The 22115-nt window shown below is 44.9% G+C and overlaps 1 protein-coding gene and 1 long non-coding RNA gene across 3 annotated transcripts in view; one reads left to right on the forward strand and one right to left on the reverse strand.

The window, feature by feature from the left end:
- The window catches only part of EFCAB6 (EF-hand calcium binding domain 6), a 122655-nt gene extending 106537 nt beyond the window's left edge, over positions 1 to 16118 (forward strand). For both annotated transcript variants that reach the window (XM_075210276.1, XM_075210277.1), the window contains 6 exons: positions 3596 to 3823; positions 4871 to 5095; positions 7877 to 8081; positions 9614 to 9786; positions 10201 to 10350; positions 15352 to 16118. In XM_075210276.1, the coding sequence (XP_075066377.1) occupies positions 3596 to 3823; positions 4871 to 5095; positions 7877 to 8081; positions 9614 to 9786; positions 10201 to 10350; positions 15352 to 15474 (1104 nt within the window). In that variant the 3' untranslated portion in view covers positions 15475 to 16118. The remainder of the gene's footprint in view (positions 1 to 3595; positions 3824 to 4870; positions 5096 to 7876; positions 8082 to 9613; positions 9787 to 10200; positions 10351 to 15351) is intronic.
- LOC142153037 (uncharacterized) overlaps positions 1 to 21271 on the reverse strand; it is a 28634-nt gene extending 7363 nt beyond the window's left edge. The window contains exons 1-2 of the long non-coding RNA XR_012691427.1: positions 21183 to 21271; positions 20977 to 21091 (exon numbers count right to left, since the gene is read on the reverse strand). This is a non-coding gene — a long non-coding RNA (uncharacterized LOC142153037). The remainder of the gene's footprint in view (positions 1 to 20976; positions 21092 to 21182) is intronic.
- Between the last annotated feature and the right edge of the window lie 844 nt (positions 21272 to 22115).

The following is a 22115-nucleotide window of genomic DNA, read 5'->3' on the forward strand; positions in this document are numbered from 1 at the left end:
AAATGTTGGAGATTATTTCTGAAGCTTGGCAGAAGCCAAATAAGCAGTTTATGATGCCGGGAAAGTTAAAGTCCCTTTATCCTCTGCCTCCTGAGGACACAGTAAAATGGGAGACTTTGCCTAGGGTGGACACTCCGGTAGCCCGGTTAGCTTCATCTTTGCCTATTCTTGTTCAAGAACGAATAGCCCTTAAGGACTACACTGATCTAGCTCTTCGCTCAGCGTATACCGCTGTAGGAAGTCTGTTTAGACCAAATATGGCTGTAGCCTGGGCTAACAAAGCTGTTCAATTATGGATTAAGGTCTTAGAGATAACACTCCGCGTACAGAGCTCGTTAATCTAGCTGAGCACGTACTAGAAACTTCGGAGTATGTAGCGAACGCTGCCATGGATGCAGTATCAGTGAATGCTAAGGCCTCTGCTCTTATTGTAGCAGCTCGTCGTAACCTATGGTTACGGATTTGGTCAGTGGATGCAGACTCTAAAAGAGCTTTAGAGAATATACCCATTGACGGATTAACTCTGTTCGGGGAGGAGCTCGAAAGGGTTATTCAGGAGACTACGGGGGGAAAGAGCACTTCTCTACCCACAGTCTCAAACAGGCCCCGTCAGGGTAGGTTTCGCTCCTTTTGAAATATTTTCTGAGGGGGAGGTTCTTCTAGCAGAAGACAGTTCTCAGCTTCTAGGGCATCCGCTAATAGAAGCAGAGCAGGTAGAGGGGCAGCGAGGAGAGGTTCTGCTCGTCCAGCAGACAAGCCCTCAGCATGACATAGGAATTGTGTCCTGGGGTTATGTCATAGATCTAGCTCACTCCCCCAGTCACTGATTCTTCGTCACTCCTCTCCCCTCTTGTCCCCTCAGACATGTTGCACTTCAGGAAGCGATTCAAAAACTTCTTACTGCGCAGGTAATAGTTCAGGTTCCTCCTCTAGAAAGGGGTCAAGGTTTTTATTCAAACCTCTTCCTGGTGCCCAAGCCAGATGCATCCTTCCGGCCCATCCTGAATCATCAGTCACTAAACAAGCAGCTGAATATTCAGAAATTTCGCATGAAATCCCTTCGCTCTGTGATAGCAGGGATAGAAAAAGGGGAGTGTTTGGCATCGTTAGACATCAAGGATGCCTACCTGCATGTACCGATTTGGGAGGGACACCAGAGTCTCCTTCGGTTCGCAGTAGGAGAGGCGCATTTTCAGTTCAGGGCTCTCCCTTTCGGCCTGGCTAATACCCCCAGAGTCTTTACCAAGATCATGGCAGTCATAGCTAGTCTTTTGCGCCAGAAGGGTATAACAATTATCCCTTATCTAGACGACCTCTTGTTGAAGGCACCATCTGCGATTCTTCTATCCCAACAGATTCAAACTGTTATGCAGGTCTGGGTGTTGAATTTACCCAAGTCATCGCTAGTGCCAACTCAACAGATGCGCTTCTTGGGTCTACTTTTCGATACTCAGTCTCTGAGAGTTTTTCTTCCAGCAGAAAAAGTCTTAGCTCTGCAGAAAAGGACCAGGGCCATGCTATTGAAAAAGAGAGTCTCGGTACTCCGTTGCATGAAGCTTCTGGGGACAATGGTCTCGGTATTCGAGGCAGCTCCTTTTGCGCAGTTTCTCTCCCGTCCACTTCAGACAGAGATCTTGCGAAAGTGGTCAGGGTCTCAGAAGAATTTAGACAAACAGATTGTTCGTCTGTCCACGCCCACAAGGCTATCTCTTGTCTGGTGGACGTCCTGATCCAACTTGGAGAGAGGCCAATCCTTACAGACCTGGTCTTGGACTCTAGTCAACACAGGCGCCAGTGTGTTGGGGTGGGGGGTAGTAACAGGAACCTGAGGCTTCAGGGTCTCTGGTCCCCTCAGGAATCCATTCTTCCGATAAATATTCTAGAGCTCAGAGCAGTGTACAATACTCTGATAGGAGCCCATTTCTAATAGGCAAACCTATTCAGATTCAGTCCGACAAAGCCACCACGGTAGCGTACATAAATCATCAGGGGGGCACTCGCAGCGTGGCTGCCATGCGAGAGGCCAGACGCATATTAGCGTGGGCAGAACATCAGGTCCCCAAGATTTCAGCCATTCACATTCCGGGGGTGAGGAATTGGGAAGCAAACTTCCTCAGCAAACATACTCTTCATCCCGGGGTGGAGCGTTGGGGCCGTCCCGAAATAGACCTGATGGCGTCCAATCTGAACCATCAGGTTCCACACTACAGCGCAAGAGCTCGAGACCCAGCGGCGGAAATAGTAGATGCCATGTCGACCCCTTGGCAATACCGGATGGTGTACATTTTCCCGCCCATTCCAACCATTGCGTGGGTGCTAAAGAAGGTGAAGAGGGAGAGAGTTCCCGCTATTCTAATAGCTCCATTTTGGCCATGCAGAGCTTGGTTCTCAGATCTACTATTATTAGCAGGGGCTCCTCCATTCAGGCTTCCCATTCAGGCAGATCATCTGGACTTGGTCTTCCGTACACACATTTACTAAATTTTATAGATTTCAAGGCTTTGCATCGGCTGATGCAAGCTTTGGTCGCAGGATTATGCGTGCAGCTGGTCCAGAGCATTCCCACCCTTGAGGAAGCTTTGGTATATCCCCAATGTCTCGCAGTGTCCCCCAATGGCAGGAAAGAGAAAATAAGATTTTTACTCACCGTAAAATCCATTTCTCTGACTCCATTGGGGGACACTGCGCACCCTCCCTTGCTCTGTATATAGTTCTGTGTGTGAAAACTTTGGTTATGGTTCTTTATAATTTAAGACCTGTCCAGGTTATATTACCTCCTTTACGTTCACTCTTGGTTATTCAAAACTGAGGATCTCTCTGGAGAGGAGGGGCATAGCAGGGGAGGAGTCTAAAGACTTAGCAGTTAAAGTGACAAGACTCCTGAGCCCACTACTATACCCCAATGTCTCGCAGTGTCCCCCAATGGAGTCAGAGAAATAGATTTTACGGTGAGTAAAAATCTTATTATAGGGATGTATGTACTAATGTGCATAGAGCCCCTGAGTTACAGCAGAGCTCCGTTTGTGTAGTAAAAAACAGTTCTGCTCAATAAAACAGAGGAGCTGACCTTCGCCACCTCCGATGGGGCATTGGGCATTGTAAGGAAATGCACCCTAACTTAGTAACTGTGCACCGCAAATGCTCCTATTGTTTTGTCCAACAATGCAACCTTCTTATTTGGAAAAATACACTGGGGTGCAGGCTTAAATGTTTTGATCAAAATATGAACCAATACCGCATGTTTTGATTTTGCTAGATACACACAGCTATCCAGTGTTAAGGATAAGTGCTGACAACAATTGTCTTTTTATTGTGAAAAAAATGAATATTTTTTAAATACAAAGCAGCAAAAAGTAAAAATGAAAAGAATTTACCATAAAATAATTTTTACGCAGCCCCCTGAACACTTTTGCCTTAGGCATATGCTCTGACAATATTCTACGGTACCATTAAATAACATTAATATTGCTGTACACAAAACAAGCAGTGACCTTTGAACCGAGCGTTTGCTAGCGCCCAATAGATCTACCCTGCTTTCGGGTTGTGATTTCCAGTAGAATGTCTCTGTACATATCCCCTTTCCATATCGTTACAGAGTGATGTCACCTGGGCAGAGAGGGTTGATAGAGCCACCAGGAAGAGATCTGGCCAAGAGATAACAATGAGAGACATCTTGACGCACATCCAAGAAGTAGTCTCGGCCCGCTCTTTGTCCATCGCGCAGGACTTCCTAAACATAGACTATGCCGGCATTAATGTCATTTCCAAGGAAGATTTCCGACACATTTTTAACAGAAACTTCATGTTACTCACAGATGACCAGGTAAGGAATAATGCAATCTTCAGTGTTGGTAAAATTTATTTTTCATCTCTAAATTATGTATTTTGGGTGGAAAAATTTTAAATCAGTGGAGGCAGCCAGTTTTGTCGACTGAAACAATATTTGAATGCAGACTATACCAATTGGCTGACTTCGTGAAGGCATTTTGTATCCTGAAGCAGCTGTTAGATGCAGTCAGTTCACTTTGACTGAGGGTTATATCACCGAATCACTGGGTGCCATAGAAATTAGTTTTTTTGGGGGGGTGGGCATACGTGTTAATTCCGCATGAGGGCTGGTATTTGCCCCATGAGAAGAGCGGGGGGGCCTCTTCACGCGGATGGACCCTGGCGTGGTCTATCCCACTACCGCTGTTCCCCATAACAGCCTCATAGGCTGCTCTGGTGGCAGTTCCGCCACTGGCGATATCACTAAAGACCTTCATGGCAGCATCAAGAAGGCAGCCATTTTGTTGGTTGCACCAATAGTCAAAGCAACCTATCAAATGACTGAAAACCAGTGACATTATTGAGGGGTTCTGTGAGGGACACAGTGGAGGCACATTTTGGGCTGAAGCAATATTTGAATACAACCAGTGACAGCACCGATGCAGTTATGACATCAGAGGCATATTACAGCTCACAGATTGGGTGTAAGCGACAGTTACACCGTAAAAAGAGGAGTTCTGCAGACATTTGTTTACTCTTCTAGGGCCTGATTCATTAGTGATCTTATCTGTCATTTTTTGCTTATCTTAAGCAAATCCACTCTGTGCATGCTCAGAAAAGGGAGATAAGAAGCTAAATCCACTGAGTAAGTGAAGAATTTTCTTAAGTTAAGATGAAAATCCATCTTAACTTCACTCTTATCTCCCCGTTTCTTCTTAAAAATAAGCATCTTAATTTTTGCACAAGATAAGATCACTAATGAATCGGGCCCCTAGTTATTTTCTGTCTCCGTCCTCCCCCTTATTGGCTGCCCACTGCCATCTATTGTATATACAATTGTATATTAAAATTTCACTCATGATTAAAATCTTTTATTTTACAGTTTGAAAACCTTTGGAACATATTACCTCTGAATTCGTACGGTAACCTCCTGTACCATGATTTCCTGAAGAAGTTCAGCTGTGAAATGCCAACAACTCCATTACGGGACCTATCATCGCGTAGCTCGGAATCGAGCTACAAGTCGGAGTCACTAGTCACACAAGGTCGGACATCGGCTGTGACCAGGCGTCCCAAAACTGCCCCACCCATATTACGTCAGCCTACTGTAAGTACTAGTGGTTCTCGTACAAAGACACAGCTGACCCATCATAGATAGAAATCAGGTAGACAGTGGCCAAGCTATAGTGTACACTTTAGTCTCATTTATACCCGGGTCAACTGGATCCATGAGCCACGACCATTTGTTCTACATCTAGGACCTGGGCTACTAGCCCCTTCCTTCCTGGTCCCAGGGTAATATCTCACCTAGACTCATGACATGAAACCTCCTTATATCTACCAAAGTTTATGCCGGACATTTATGACTTTATTGTCCAGCCATTGGTAACCGCATTGTGACTAAGGGTGTGCACCGGCCACTTTTAGTGTTTTGGGTTTTGGGTTCTGATTAGCTTGAGGTTTTGGGTTCTGATTTATTTTTAAAAAAGCATCAAAAGTGCTAAAAACCAGTTTTGTGTTTTTTTTTTCACTCCTACGCTATTATTAACCTCAATAACATTCAATAACAATCATTTCCACAAATTTCCAGTCTATTCTGAACACCTCACAATATTGTTTTTAGGCCAAAACGTTGCACCGAGGTAGCTTGAGCACATAATGCCAAAAAAAGAGGTACAAGATGGAATTGTTCTGGGCCCTCCCTCCCACCCCTCGCGAGATTCGACGCGAGACTTGGACGACAGAGCCTCGTTTTCAATTTTTTGCAGGAAATATCCGAACAGTGCTCGGATCCCGTTCGGATCCGCACTGTTCGGATGGGCCCGCTCATCTCTAATTGTGACACGTAACAGTCTAACCCAGTGGTGAACCGAATCTGCCGATAACCTTCTTCACCTTTACCGATGGGTGTGTGAAGTAGAGATGCTCACTGACCCCCGTGTTTTGGTTTTGGATCTGGATTACCGTCGTGTTTTGGTTTTGGTTTTGCAAAACCGCCATTTCCGTGTTTTGGTTTTGTTTTGCTATTTTGTTGAAAAATCAATGTTTTTGGGCATAAACTAACCAAATTTAGTGCTCCACCTGTTTCTTGGATAAGTAAGGTAATTCTAAAGCTAATAAATTAGGAAGAAAACAGTTTAATCCCTGGTAGGCCGTCCTTAATTCTGCACACGAACCTGATTGTCTTCCTCTTCATCTTAGCCTATTGGCAATGCAGCCATCGTCTTTGGGTGTATATTACACCCTACACTTCTAGTTAAATATCTAAAGAAATGGACAAAGGGAGTTTGGTTTCTGTCTCTATAGCCCCCCCGCCCTCCACTTGTAGTTGAATAGAAAAAAAAGCAGCCTGGATAGACTGAACAATATAAAAAATAAATGAACCAAGGTAGTTTGGTGACTGTCTATGACCCCCCCCCCCGCCCTCCACTTGTAGTTGAATAGAAAAAAGCAGCCTGCATAGACTGTAAAACTAGAATATACAAAGAAATGGACAAAGGCAGTTGGGTATCTGTCTGCATCAGCCCATCCCCCATCCACTTGTAGTAAAATAGAACAAAAGCAGCCTGCATAGACTGTAGAATTGGAATATACAAAGAAATGGGCAAATGCAGTTTGGTATCTGTCTGCATCAGATCCCCTCTCCACTAGGAGTAAAATAGAAAACTATTCAGCTGTTATATAATCTAGAATATAAACAGAAATTGAGAAAGGCAATTTGGTATCTGTCTGCATCATAATCATCAACATCATCATTAGCGCCCTCATCGCCTACACAAATCTCCCCCTCATCATCTTCTAATTCCAAAGTGGCATCCTCAGTTTGTGTATCACCGGCAAACAGGACTTTTGACAGCCAGAAATATTAATGCAAAAGAATGGGGGACACCCCAAAAGCTCTTGGGAGTGCTAAAAATTATATTTTAAGTCTGCTGACAGATAGGACTTTTGACAGCCAGAAATATTAATGCAAAAGAATGGGGTACACCCCAAAGCACTTGTAGTGCCAAATATTGAAAAAAAAGACTCCTCTATCCTCCTCTCTTCTCTATCAATTGTTATCAGAATTGTATTCTCTGTCCCTGCTCTAATCAGCCTGTGACTACACCCTGCTCTCTCCCTCTGTCAAATGGCGATGGATTGCTGTGGAGTCAGGCATTTATAATTTTCAAGTATCGCGAGAACCGAGATACGACGACGTCACAATGATGTTCAGCCTCGATTTGGAATCCGAGCGGGCGGGGGAGGCTCGGTACTCGGATAGGCAAAGTTCGGGTGGGTTCGGTTCTCGGGGAACCGAGCCCACCCATCTCTAGTGTGAAGTAACCGTAACACCCGGAGGAGTCGCACAGAACAGCCAGATGTGCACTGCGATATGATTGCTCAATGCAATGCCTAGAACACCAAGGGGTAGGTATACCAAAGGAAAAGTGGATATGTTGCCCATAGCAACCATTCAGCTTCTTGCTATCATTTATTTAGTACATTCTAGAAAATGACAGCTAGAATCTGATTGGTTGCTATGGGCAACACCTCCACTTTTCCTTTTAGAAGATTTAGTAAATTTACCTCCAGAGCTGTGAAATGTATCAAACAAGTGTATGTAGTCAAACTGCTTCCTGACATAACCATATCAGTGAGACCAAGCCACCTGGTTACGTTATAATTAGTGTCACTTTATGACTGTAAGGTCAGAAATGGTCATATAAAGCAGCATAAATCACAGCATGGCACCGGATAATCTGCCTGGACTCGGTAACATGTTTGTTTGATAAGTGGGATAGTCGTGAGTGAGGGGGGTGAATATGGGGTGAGAGGACTGTACAACAATGGGTAACACCTGTAAATATGGGATATATGTGTAATAATCTGATCTGACCTTTTACAGACTCCTGTTCAGAGGCCACGCACAGCAGCGCCACGTACAGCAGCACCACGTACAGCAGCGCCACGCTACGCGCCGATCATGAACTGTGAGCAAGTCGAAAATAGATTTAAAAGTAATCTGGGAAAACGCTGGCAGGACGTATATAAAGCGTTCAGGGAAAAAGACCCCAAAAAACAGGGAGAAATGACTTCTTCTGACTTCTCAGGTACAGTAACAGAGACGTGATTCTACAATGCTGCGGGTGACTCGTTGCAGCGGGAGGGTCAGACGGAGGAAGAGTTCAGATGTCGGAGTAGCGGGGGGGGGGGGATTTAGGGTATAAACACAATGTACTTTGTGCTGTATCCATTGTATGCTGAATGGGGACCAATAAGTGTCACTTTTGGTGCATCTGGTGTCCCTGTGTACTGCTCTATGGTCTATGTGTCACTTCTGGTGCATCTGGTGTCCCTGTGTACTGCTGTATGGTCTATGTGTCACTTCTGGTGCATCTGGTGTCCCTGTGTACTGCTCTATGGTTTATGTGTCACTTCTGGTGCATCTGGTGTCCCTGTGTACTGCTCTATGGTCTATGTGTCACTTCTGGTGCATCTGGTGTCCCTGTGTACTGCTCTGTGGTCTATGTGTCACTTCTGGTGAATCTGGTGTCCCTGTGTACTGCTCTATGGTCTATGTGTCACTTCTGGTGCATCTGGTGTCCCTGTGTACTGCTCTATGGTCTATGTGTCACTTCTGGTGCATCTGGTGTCCCTGTGTACTGCTCTATGGTCTATTTGTCACTTCTGGTGCATCTGGTGTCCCTGTGTACTGCTCTATGGTCTATGTGTCACTTCTGGTGCATCTGGTGTCAGTGTGTACTGCTCTATGATCTATGTGTTTCTAGCCGTCAATGCAGCTAACGCACCTGAACACCAGCTGATTCTACCCTTACTGTCTGCAATGTGTTTAATATATTTGGGGCTCCACAATCTATATTCTCTACCACATGGGCACACACACAGACTAGGGTTAATTTTGTCACAAGTCAATTAATCTATCAGTATTTATTGAGAGTGTGGGAGGAAACCCACGCAGACACAGGGAGAAGATACAGACTCTACAGATAGGGCCCTGTATGAAGCAAACCCCTGCGCTGTGATGTAGCAATGCTAACCACTGTGTAGCTGTGTTGAAGCAATACAATGGACAAGTGCAGGGGGCGGGGCGTGACGTTGGGACCTGCACATCATGACCAGGGACCCCCACCGCTCAATGGCGTGATTCATATAATTGCGTAGCAGGACCATGATGTTGAGATTCACGTCATGATTCGTGTCATCCAGGCCCCGCCCATTGTGAGAGTGAAACAGGATCCGGGAGTGGGGCCAGGTGTCTGGTAGGAGTCCCCGAAATTTAGGAGTCTCCTGGACATTTCGAGAGGTATGCACAGTACATGGGATGAGGTCTCTGACCAGTGACCTATGAGGTGACCAGATACTAATAGCTCCTCCCATACAATGACGCATTCCACTGGCTCCTCCCACTGCTTGCTTATCTTTCTGTCACCTGTAACTATAATGCAAGCTCCCTTTCCTCTGGATGACTTACAGTAACATAGGCTAAAGCAATAACTGCAGTAGAACTCAGTCTGTTAATCTGTATGTACTCAAAAAATAGTATCACCGACTCATATGGTGTAAAACACACTTAGATACGACAATCATACAACTTGTCCTCACTTTTCATGCCTTATTCCAGCTGTAATGAGAACATTTAACATGGACATATCGGAGGAGGAACTGGAGCAGCTGACTCTGAAATATGACATGAGACACAATGGAAAGTTCTCCTACCCAGACTTCCTGCGGAATGTCACACTGGGACCAAATACCCTGCTGCAGCGGATGAAGCTACAGAAGCCGCGACTGCCGGTATGTATCAAACAGGCCGCATTCCTATTACACGGTACGTCTGCTGGCCTGGGAACAAGCTTACCCTGGTGGTCAGAACAGGTTTGAACCCCACTTAATGCTATTGTCTTATATATGTAAAATTCTTCCCACTAGATTCAATTACTTGACCTAATGTATCAATGATCTTGTTAACAGCTTTAGTGTATTTCAGGGCAGACTTTTCGTTGCCTGTTTAACGTTTCAAACCAATTACAATAAATACAAGTAGTGTTTTATTTTTGACGTATTTCTAGAGGCTGGCTGGGACTTGTAGTTCTCTGACAGATGGAAAGCCACAGGCTGCCTATCACTCATATAGAACATTGTTACCCACGGTCGCTGTGTATATTTTATATTCAGATGTTTATGTGTTTTATTTTGATTGTGTTTTAGGGGAGCACAGAACTGCACAAACCCTGGTTCATGGACATAATGCTCAGAACTCAGCCACAGATAGTGACCTGCTGGAAACCAATGAGAAGAGTCTTTCAGTCCTATGATGAGGCCCGGACCGGGTACATCAGCATCCAGGATTTTAAACAGGTCTAGTAATATTGTACATTCATGTTGTTACAGCCGTCGGGGAGGCATCAAGTCACAGGCCGCAGGGCTGGTGCAACTGATTGTAGCCGGTTATATGCACAGCGTGAATTCTTACCTAGGTACATGAACATACAGCCTGGGACATGTCCAGCTTTAAATAAACATTAGAAGAATTCCTCTCTAGGAGGGTGACGGCCTAATACAGAGCAGTCAGCCAACTCCGTAATACAAGGCAAGATGTACTCACGTCAAGGCCAGCATCAGCTGCTGCTGTACCTCCCCGGGTCTGAGAGTGTTATGTGTGGGCCGAACTCTGTAATACAAGGCAAGATGTACTCACGTCAAGGTCAGCATCAGCTGCTGCTGTACCTCCCCGGGTCTGAGAGTGTTATGTGTGGGCCGAACTCCGTAATACAAGGCAAGATGTACTCACGTCAAGGTCAGCATCAGCTGCTGCTGTACCTCCCCGGGTCTGAGAGTGTTATGTGTGGGCCGAACTCCGTAATACAAGGCAAGATGTACTCACGTCAAGGTCAGCATCAGCTGCTGCTGTACCTCCCCGGGTCTGAGAGTGGTATGTGTGGGCCGAACTCCGTAATACAAGGCAAGATGTACTCACGTCAAGGTCAGCATCAGCTGCTGCTGTACCTCCCCGGGTCTGAGAGTGTTATGTGTGGGCCGAACTCCGTAATACAAGGCAAGATGTACTCACGTCAAGGTCAGCATCAGCTGCTGCTGTACCTCCCCGGGTCTGAGAGTGGTATGTGTGGGCCGAACTCCGTAATACAAGGCAAGATGTACTCACGTCAAGGTCAGCATCAGCTGCTGCTGTACCTCCCCGGGTCTGAGAGTGGTATGTGTGGGCCGAACTCCGTAATACAAGGCAAGATGTACTCACGTCAAGGTCAGCATCAGCTGCTGCTGTACCTCCCCGGGTCTGAGAGTGTTATGTGTGGGCCGAACTCCGTAATACAAGGCAAGATGTACTCACGTCAAGGTCAGCATCAGCTGCTGCTGTACCTCCCCGGGTCTGAGAGTGTTATGTGTGGGCCGAACTCCGTAATACAAGGCAAGATGTACTCACGTCAAGGTCAGCATCAGCTGCTGCTGTACCTCCCCGGGTCTGAGAGTGGTATGTGTGGGCCGAACTCCGTAATACAAGGCAAGATGTATTCACGTCAAGGTCAGCATCAGCTGCTGCTGTACCTCCCCAGGTCTGAGAGTGTTATGTGTGGGCCGAACTCCGTAATACAAGGCAAGATGTACTCACGTCAAGGTCAGCATCAGCTGCTGCTGTACCTCCCCGGGTCTGAGAGTGGTATGTGTGGGCCGAACTCCGTAATACAAGGCAAGATGTACTCACGTCAAGGTCAGCATCAGCTGCTGCTGTACCTCCCCAGGTCTGAGAGTGTTATGTGTGGGCCGAACTCCGTAATACAAGGCAAGATGTACTCACGTCAAGGTCAGCATCAGCTGCTGCTGTACCTCCCCGGGTCTGAGAGTGGTATGTGTGGGCCGAACTCCGTAATACAAGGCAAGATGTACTCACGTCAAGGTCAGCATCAGCTGCTGCTGTACCTCCCCGGGTCTGAGAGTGTTATGTGTGGGCCGAACTCCGTAATACAAGGCAAGATGTACTCACGTCAAGGTCAGCATCAGCTGCTGCTGTACCTCCCCGGGTCTGAGAGTGGTATGTGTGGGCCGAACTCCGTAATACAAGGCAAGATGTATTCACGTCAAGGTCAGCATCAGCTGCTGCTGTACCTCCCCAGGTCTGAGAGTGTTATGTGTGGGCCGAACTCCGTAATACAAGGCAAGATGTACTCACGTCAAGGTCAGCATCAGCTGCTGCTGTACCTCCCCGGGTCTGAGAGTGGTATGTGTGGGCCGAACTCCGTAATACAAGGCAAGATGTACTCACGTCAAGGTCAGCATCAGCTGCTGCTGTACCTCCCCGGGTCTGAGAGTGGTATGTGTGGATCTACAACACAAGCATAACATATAGCACACCTATGTTCTGTACATGCATAACATACAACACACATATGTTCTGTACATGCATAACATACAGCACACCTGTTCTGTACATGCATAACATACAACACACATATGTTCTGTACATGCATAACATACAACACACCTATGTTCTGTACATGCATAGCATACAGCACACCTATGTTCTGTACATGCATAACATACAGCACACCTATGTTCTGTACACGCATAACATACAACACACCTATGTTCTGTAAATGCATAACATACAACACACCTATATTCTGTACACGCATAACATACAACACACCTATGTTCTGTACATGCATAACATACAACACACCTATGTTCTGTACATGCATAGCATACAGCACACCTATGTTCTGTACATGCATAACATACAACACACATATGTTCTGTACATGCATAACATACAGCACACCTATGTTCTGTACATGCATAACATACAACACACATATGTTCTGTACATGCATAACATACAACACACCTGTTCTGTACATGCATAGCATACAGCACACCTATGTTCTGTACATGCATAGCATACAGCACACCTATGTTCTGTACATGCATAACATACAGCACACCTATGTTCTGTACACGCATAACATACAACACACCTATATTCTGTACACGCATAACATACAACACACCTATGTTCTGTACATGCATAACATACAACACACCTATGCTCTGTACAAGCATAGCATACAACACACCTGTTCTGTACATGCATAACATACAGCACACCTATGTTCTGTACACGCATAACATAAAACACACCTGTTCTGTACATGCATAGCATACAGCACACCTGTTCTGTACATGCATAACATACAGCACACCTATATTCTGTACACGCATAACATACAACACACCTATGTTCTGTACATGCATAGCATACAGCACACCTGTTCTGTACATGCATAACATACAGCACACCTATGTTCTGTACATGCATAACATACAGCACACCTATGTTCTGTACATGCATAACATACAGCGCACATGTTCTGTACACGCATAACATACAACACAAACTGCCCCCACCCCAGGCCCTGTAACCACTCCTTACAGTAGAAGAATACCCTCTCACTGCCCCACAGCACTGTGATAATCCTGGTGCGCTTAACAGAACAGTATGAAAAATTATGGAATATGTTTAAATATGACAAACCTCTTCTATGCCTTGTTCTGGCTTCTACCGCAAGCTATTAGTTATATGGTGAAGTTACAGAGTGCACATAGGAGCTTGTTTACAGTTAGGAGCAAATAAATAAAAGAGCAAATGTAAGTTGTGCGGACAGCCGTAGGGTATGGAGAGGCCGTGTCTGAGCTCAGCTCTAGATCGCAGTGTAACATAAAGCTGCCCAGTATGTGTGATACCTGCACATTGTCCTTATATGCAGAATAAATGCATGTAAGAAACCCACCCTGAGAATACAAAAGCCTGACATGAGAAAACACTAGAAACACTGTATTTCACTGTACTGTTTTCTGCATATATTGTCTACAACGGGTATATTTATTAAATCCCACATAACTCATCTGCAGAGACCTTGTCTAAATCTCTCATACATACAGTGACGTGAGTGCCACTTCGATCATTTGTTTTACCAATCTGGCTGCCAATCACAACATGCGTGGACTCAACATGACCAGTGCTCCTAACCAACACCTGATTGGCATTGACAGGCAAAGCTGGTCAGCTGATGTCTGCAACCTGTCACTGTGTGTGGTGGCTCACCACACTAATGGCACCACATGTGGTCCTGTCACTTGGCCTTAGCTCCAAGGGATGCATCCACCCAGGCTGAGCAAATGGATCTACCTCCATTGGATGGATCCACCCAGGCTGAGCAACTGGATCTACTCCAATGGATGGATCCACCCAGGCTGAGCGACTAGATCTACCTCCATTGAATGGATCCACCCAGGGTGAGCAACTGAATCTACATCCAAGGGATGGATCCAACCAGGCTGAGCAAATGGATCTACCTCCAAGGGATGGATCCACCCAGGGTGAGCAACTGGATCTACATCGAAGGGATGGATCCAACTAGGCTGAGCAAATGGATCTACCTCCAAGGGATGGATCCACCCAGGGTGAGCAACTGGATCTACTTCCAAGGGATGGATCCAACTAGGCTGAGCAAATGGATCTACCTCCAAGGGATGGGTCCACCCAGGCTGAGCAACTGGATCTACATCGAAGGGATGGATCCAACCAGGCTGAGCAAATGGATCTACCTCCAAGGGATGGATCCACCCAGGGTGAGCAACTGGATCTACATCGAAGGGATGGATCCAACCAGGCTGAGCAAAGGGATCTACCTCCAAGGGATGGATCCATCCAGTGTGAGCAACTGGATATATATTCAAGGGATGGATTCATCCAGGGTCAGTGACTGGATCTTACTCCAAGGGATGGATCCACCCAGGGTGAGCAACTGGATCTTCCTCCAATGTATGGATTCACCCAGAGTGAGCAACTAGATCTACCAGTGTATGGGCAGTTTTAGACAAGGCCAGATAAGGTTATGGGTGGCAGGAAGTGTCTGACGGACAACTATAGCTCTAATGAAAGGTATTGATGTCACTTTATGTGGTTAGATGTGGTCAGTCCTGTAATACATTGTATATCGCCTGCTTCCATCCTGCACTGGTTGTCTGACACAACTTCGTTTCCCTTCCTACTCCCTGTGGCATTAACGGTCTGGGGGCTTTCACACCTTTAGTCTTGGCAGGTAACTCTGGCTTGGCCTTTAGTAGAACCAAAATAAGTTGAAGGTTACATACACGGCACAAATCTGTGCAAAGATAGTGGGGTCTTATATTTAAAGAGCCTCTAACGCTCCTCGTGGCTCATGTGACCACTTACAACAGGTGAAATTTACTCCATCTGCAGCCGCAACATCCCCCCCATCCCCCAAATTCAGTTCTTTGTGAAGACGCGTTCACTTAGTCAATATTTATTTCTCATTGCAGGTCCTACGAAGGTTCGGCATTAACCTTTCAGAGGATGAATTCTTCCACGTTCTGAGCTACTTTGATGAAAATTTAACATCTAGAATCCCTTACAATGACTTTCTGCGCCAGTTCTTGAGATAAGAACAGAGATATTTGCCTGTAACGTATCGGTCGGTTTTATGTACGATTGGAGCAGGATGAAAACATTCACAAAGCAGCAGAACTACATTAAAACATCGGCCACAGCTCATAAACCGCAGACTGATAAATAACTTTGTAATAGAAAACAAGCGTGACTTCTGTGTTAAACTCTAATGAAGTGTGTCTACTTTTATCCATGTAATTTCTTTAATAAGAGAGAGAGAGATCTTTAAAGTTTATAAATCCAAGATGAATGTATACAAAGAAAAGGAAAGTGCATTGATCTTCAGAACTCTTACAAGGTAAATCATCGCTAAAGCAAAAATTTAAAATGCCTCTAGTTCATTAAAGGATGGGTAGTGGTAAGTTTTAATCATATGCCATGCAACAATTATAAATATGAGGCATAAATAATCTTAATTAAATCTCCAGCTTCCATTAAACCTATAGATTCATTAAAGTTTTTTCTCCTTCTTTTAAATAAATTGTGTTGATGAAAACCTCCATGGCTGCCTACGTGATATAGAGAAGGCATGCAGTATTCTAGTCCATTATAAAGAATATTATTCAGAATAATTGTATTTGACAGCTGTTATTTTTTTACTGAATACTTTTATAAATTCTAAAATAAATAATCACATGAGTTTATTTTGAGTGGTGATTTTATTGTGTCTGTTTCTTTAAATCTTCTGTTAAACACTATTGCATTTTACGTTCGAGTTTGTCCTGTGTATTCTCCGCTTTCCCCGTGGCCAGTTATCTGCGAGCATTACTGTTTATTATCATTGTATCCGTGGTCTGTGCTTGCTCACTGACATCATTATTATCTTAACGGTATTGTGTTTTTGTACATTGTTTTTAAAAATATAAATACATTTCTTAAATCTTATGTTTTTATATTGATCATCATCATCAGCTACTTATATAGCGCCACCAATTCTGCAGCTCCCATTGGAACTTACAGTCTAAATACCCCTAACATACACACACAGATTAGTGTTAGTTTTTGTTAGAAGCCAATTAACCTACCAGTATGTTTTTGGAGTGTGGGAGGAAACTGGAGCACCCGGAGGAAACCCACACAAACACGGGGAGAACATACAAACTCCACACAGATAAGACCATGGTTGGGAATGGAACTCATGACCCCAGTGCTGTGAGGCAGAAGTGCTAACCACTGAGCCACCGTGTTGATCTGTTTAATACTTATCCCGATACCATTCTCATTTTGTCTATAAAAAGTTTTCCCTAAAAAGCATGAACTGAATACAGTTATAACACATGAATGTGTGTACACACGGTGGAGGCCATTCATGTAGTACAAATGGGGCACCGCGCAGTACAAAGACATTGTTTTATCCGCCATGCACCTCCGTTACTGTCACATAGAGCCAGATATTGTAGTTGGGTAAAGCATACTTGCCTATTCTCCCGGAATTCCCGTGAGGCTCCCGAATTTCAGGGAGTTCTCCCGGACTCCCGGAAAAGTCGGCAAACCTCCCGGATTGACTGAAATTCACGGCATCACCACGCCCCCTCCTTCCCCACTGTCACATGGGAGATCCCGAGGGAAAAGTTTTGGAAGCTGGGATGCATGGGGTAAAGGAGTGGAGAGGGAAGGTTTTTACCGGCGTTCCTTGCCATGGGGTGAGACATATTACTTTTTCTATTCCAGAAAAGGATTATAGTTTTGTGCCGAATAAAACGAGTGGTTGTATAGTGGTGGGATGTTGAAGGTTGTGGCATTCACAGTTTTTCAGAGATCGCTTCTGGACCTATCCTCGCACCTAGGTGTATTTCTAGAGAGCGGCGGCGTCTCTTGAAAGCCTCGATTAAGTTAGACACACCTACATTTAAAACACAATGGGAGTGGCCAGGGAGCATCCTCTGTTCCCCTCTCAGCTCCAGGCTCGTACACAAAGTGTGTGGTCGCAGGCAGCCAGCGGCCCCAATAGCTGAAAATTGTACCAGCATAGGGGGGCAACTGCCTCCTGGTCCCAGGGCCATCTTAACAACATTATGGGCCCCCGGGCAAAGCAGTACATCGGGGCCCCTACATATATATATAGATATAGATGTATAGAGATACAGATAGAGATAGAGATAGATAGATGTACTTGCTCAGTGACCCTTGAAGGCTTTTTTTTGCAGGTTTTTTTCTTTTGCAGGATTATTTATTCTCATTAGGAGCCCTGCCTATGGGGCCCCCTTGCCTGTGGGGCCCCCGGGCACCTGCCCATTGTGCCCAATGGAAAATATGGCCCTGCCTGGTCCAGCCCACCCCGAGTGCTTTGTACATGACATCAAGTGAACAAGATTGCAAAATAAACTTCCAAATATTATTTGCTTTTTGTTAACTGAATCCAGACTGCTAAAATATACCTATACAATATACCTCCACCCTCACAGGTCTGCATTGTACCGAGAAGGGGTTTTCTGCAGAACGTTTTATGACAACATAATGTGATCTAAGGGGAGCGCGCGTCACACTGTAAGACCCGCTTCATATTTGCCTGCAATCACAAAAAAGTATTTACATGCATGAGAGGAAATAATAGGTTTGAAATTGAAGTCACCGAAGCAGGAAATGATCATATGGCTGCTAGCATTATCCTTAACTTGCCTAAATACAGGTATCAGCATTCCTGCAATCCAAAGACTTTCTCAGGCTCATCGTTTAAACCAAGCACCGAAAACATTTTTATTCTCTAACCACTCCCAAGACGAAGGCTAACGTGTCATGTGGTGGGTTCATCTCCCGGCGTCTCTGCTACAGAAACATTTATTTGTAGGAGAAAATTACATATCATTATCTTTCTCAGAACGGTTAATAAAATAATTGCTTGCTTTTAAAAACATTTTATAAGCGTGAATATATATATACATTTTCACTGCATCAGTTTGAAGGGTAATAAACTTTAATTTCTATCCCAGCACATGATATATTGTTTTTTTTGTGGTCGGTGCATATAAGCGTTTCTTTTGGTACATACTGAAGTATCCGTTTTATTGTTACACGCAATAGCTGAGCAGCACGGTGGCTCGGTGGTTAGCACTTCTGCCTCACAGTGCTGGGGTCATGAGTTCAATTCCCGACCATGGTCTTATCTGTGAGGAGTTTGTATGTTCTCCCCGTGTTTGTGTGGGTTTCCTCCGGGTACTCCGGTTTCCTCCCACACTCCAAAAACATACTGGTAGGTTAATTGGCTGCTATCAAATTGACCCTAGCCTCTCTGTCTGTGTCTGTGCAGTGGCGGATCCAGGGGAAGGGGCGATCGGGGCTGCTCGGATTTCCTTCCGAAGCAGGAAATGATCATATGGCTGCTAGCATTATCCTTAACTTGCCTTAATACAGGTATCAGCATTCCTGCAATCCAAAGACTTTCTCAGGCTCGTTGTTTAAACCAAGCACCGAAAACATTTTTATTCTCTAACCACTCCCAAGACGAAGGCTAACGTGTCACGTGGTGGGTTCATCTCCCGGCGTCTCTGCTACAGAAACATTTATTTGTAGGAGAAAATTACATATCATTATCTTTCTCAGAACGGTTAAACACAATCAGAGCAGCGGGACAGCACACTGTCACTGCTGAACGGACCTGCACATACTGTGCAGCAGCCGGCAGCCTTAGAACACAGAAAGGGGGCGGGGCCTAAATAGTCCCCCCTAAAATCGCCCGCGGTAGGACAAATGTCTGGGTCCGCCCCTGTGTCTGTGTGTGTATGTTAGGGAATTTAGACTGTAAGCTCCAATGGTGCAGGGACTGACGCTGTGGAATCAGTGGCGCTATATAAATAGATGATGATAAAGATGAAAAAAATTACACTGCGGGAATCTAGGCAGTTGCCTTGGGCTCCATGATTGAGGGGAGGCCCTAAAACACTGAATGCATGTCATAATGCCACTAGACCAATGTTTTTATTTTCCAATGGCAGCCAGCAGCTTCTTATGTGCAAAGCGGCAACATTTGAAAATCCGCCATCGGGGCAGGGGGCGTGGCCACATTACAGTGGGGTTGTGGCCACAACCTAGGGGCGTGTGCTTAGCTGCCCCGTGCTCTCCTCCCCTCCAAACACATACATAGAGATGGTCACATTCATACCCATCTGCTTTTAAAAATCTGGAGATCATTTACAAACATAGAAATTTTCAGTATTGTTAATACCATCATACCACGCGCCGTTCATCCAAACTCCGCCCACAAATGCTGACATTTGGATAAACTCCACCCACTTTTGGTTAAGCCCCACTCCTTTTGCAGCCTGCGAATCAGGATGCCACGCCATAATCGGGACAGTTGAAGGCATGCATTACTTCCTTACTTGTCATGTCGTACACCTATATTTACAAATCAGGACTGTAGTCCTGATTACAATGACAATGTGATGCTGACTGAGTGATGACTAGACTGGGTATAGTGAATACAGCTTCATACACAATGCAGAATAGACACAATAACTCACAAAAACATTTCATTTTAGAAGATCATCATCATCATCATCACCATTTATTTATATAGCGCCACTGATTCCGCAGCGCTGTACAGAGAACTCACTCCCATCAGTCCCTGTCCCATTGAAGCTTACAGTCAAATTTCCCTAACATACACACACACACACACACACACACACACACACAGACTAGGGTCAATTTTGTTAGCAGCCAATTAACCTACCAGTATGTTTTTGGAATGTGGTAGGAAACCAGAGCACCCAGAGGAAACCCATGCAAACACAGGGAGAACATACAAACTCCACACAGATAAGGCCATGGTCGGGAATTAAACTCATGACCCCAGCGCTGTGAGGCAGAAGTGTTGACAGTAATAAAGAAAAAGTGGAAGTGTTGCCCATAGCAACCAATCAGATACTAGCAATCATTTATTTAACTAGTACATTCTATAAAATGACAGCTAGAGTCTGATTGGTTGCTATGGGCCACACCTCCACTTTACCCCTTTAGAAGGCTTGATTAATCTACCCCACAATGTCCCTTTACTTTGACAAGTTATAGAACACATAATCGTGGCTCAGATAAGCAATACTTTAATGGAAAAAGGAAGACCTCAAAAATTTGCGAATTGACCCCCACTGTCAACTAGATAAATCCTTATTCCATACAGTGTTTAAGGACAAAATCATACTTTGATTTGCCAGGTCCACACTGATGACCAGCTATGGTAACACTTTATATTGCATCCATTTTTTATTTGTAGTATAACAAAAGTGTCCTAGAATTTGTTGTTATTTTTTTGTATTTTTTTGGTGGGGGATTTGCATTGCTAAATAATTTTACGGCTTTGTGTATTTTGCATGCGTGTTTCCTTTCGCTTTAGCGCAGAGAAAAGCTTCACTGTCTCTTAAACCTAATCAACAGTTATTTTAGCAATCCACTTAGCACTCAGCCTAACAAAAACATCCATTTGAAATGTACTTTATCATCAAGCATCTGTTGTACATGTCTGATTGTACAACAGTGAAGAGGACATTCTTTTAACTCACGCCTGACTGATTTGTTCCCACTGCCTCGTCTTCTGCCTTTATACAGAGATGCATTTCACCGGCGACGTCTTCATCTTGGCGTGAGCGGAATATCGATTACCTTCGCGTAGAGCTTCTGAAACCATAATTAAATGAACATTTCATATTCTGTCTGTTTCCGCCTGTGAAAAACACAAATCTGATATTAAACACCATGATACATGCACCTAATAAAACATCTCGTCTAGGGCTGTTTCAGTGGAAAGTGAAGGGAATCGTCCATCACGGTATTCAGGAAAGAGGAAAGATTCATGGGCACTCGCAAGATACAAAATGACAAATGCTTACTGGTCTCACGTCAGAGAGCTGCAATTCAATATATTGTCATCACTGGACTGATTCTATTACCGGGCAATTCAGTTAGCTCTAAAAGTACATTGAATGTAACTGCAAACTTTACTTTCTTTTGCTATATACGTAGGACTGTAAAAAGGAAGAGAAACATAAATCCAACACAGAATACCTGTCATATGGAAAATCATTGTTTACCTTTCTTTGGTCAGAACAGACCTTGGTACAGTTTAGCGCGTAGATACACAATTGTCCCTACTTTTACAGGTCCGCACATACACGTGTGTATGCCCCAATGTAGCACGGCCATCTACGCATAGTTGCCTACTCTCCCGAAATGTCCGGGAGACTCCCAGACTCCCGGGTGAGCAGACAATTCTCCCTGATGCTGGCCGTCTGTGTAAACTAAACAGATGGGTGGGGCTTAGTGTCATCATAGATGCGTCATTGTGGCCCCAACCCGTTTTTATTGGTCCGGAGTAGTGTTGTCCGTTTTGGGGGCGGGGCTAATGACGCCATTCTTCGAACCCACCCATAAGCAAGTCGAGGGGGGTTTCCCAGTCCCTGAAAACCCCCCTCCAAGCCTGGGGCACTATATAATTAAGGTGACTGGTCCCTGCTCCGGCTTCACATGGCTCTTGAAAAGGGAGAGCTGTGTGAACCTAGCAGTAGTGCACGCAGCATTGCCCGTGTATATTATGGGGATAGGAAGAGTTGGAGAGCAGCCAAGCACTGTCTAATATTATAGCCACGCCCCATGCCTGCTGGTCACGTCCACTGGGGCGTGGTGTGGAAACCCCCCTCTACAA

The sequence above is a fragment of the Mixophyes fleayi genome, chromosome 4, assembly GCF_038048845.1.
Source record: "Mixophyes fleayi isolate aMixFle1 chromosome 4, aMixFle1.hap1, whole genome shotgun sequence".
NCBI classification, from domain to species: Eukaryota; Metazoa; Chordata; class Amphibia; order Anura; family Limnodynastidae; genus Mixophyes; species Mixophyes fleayi.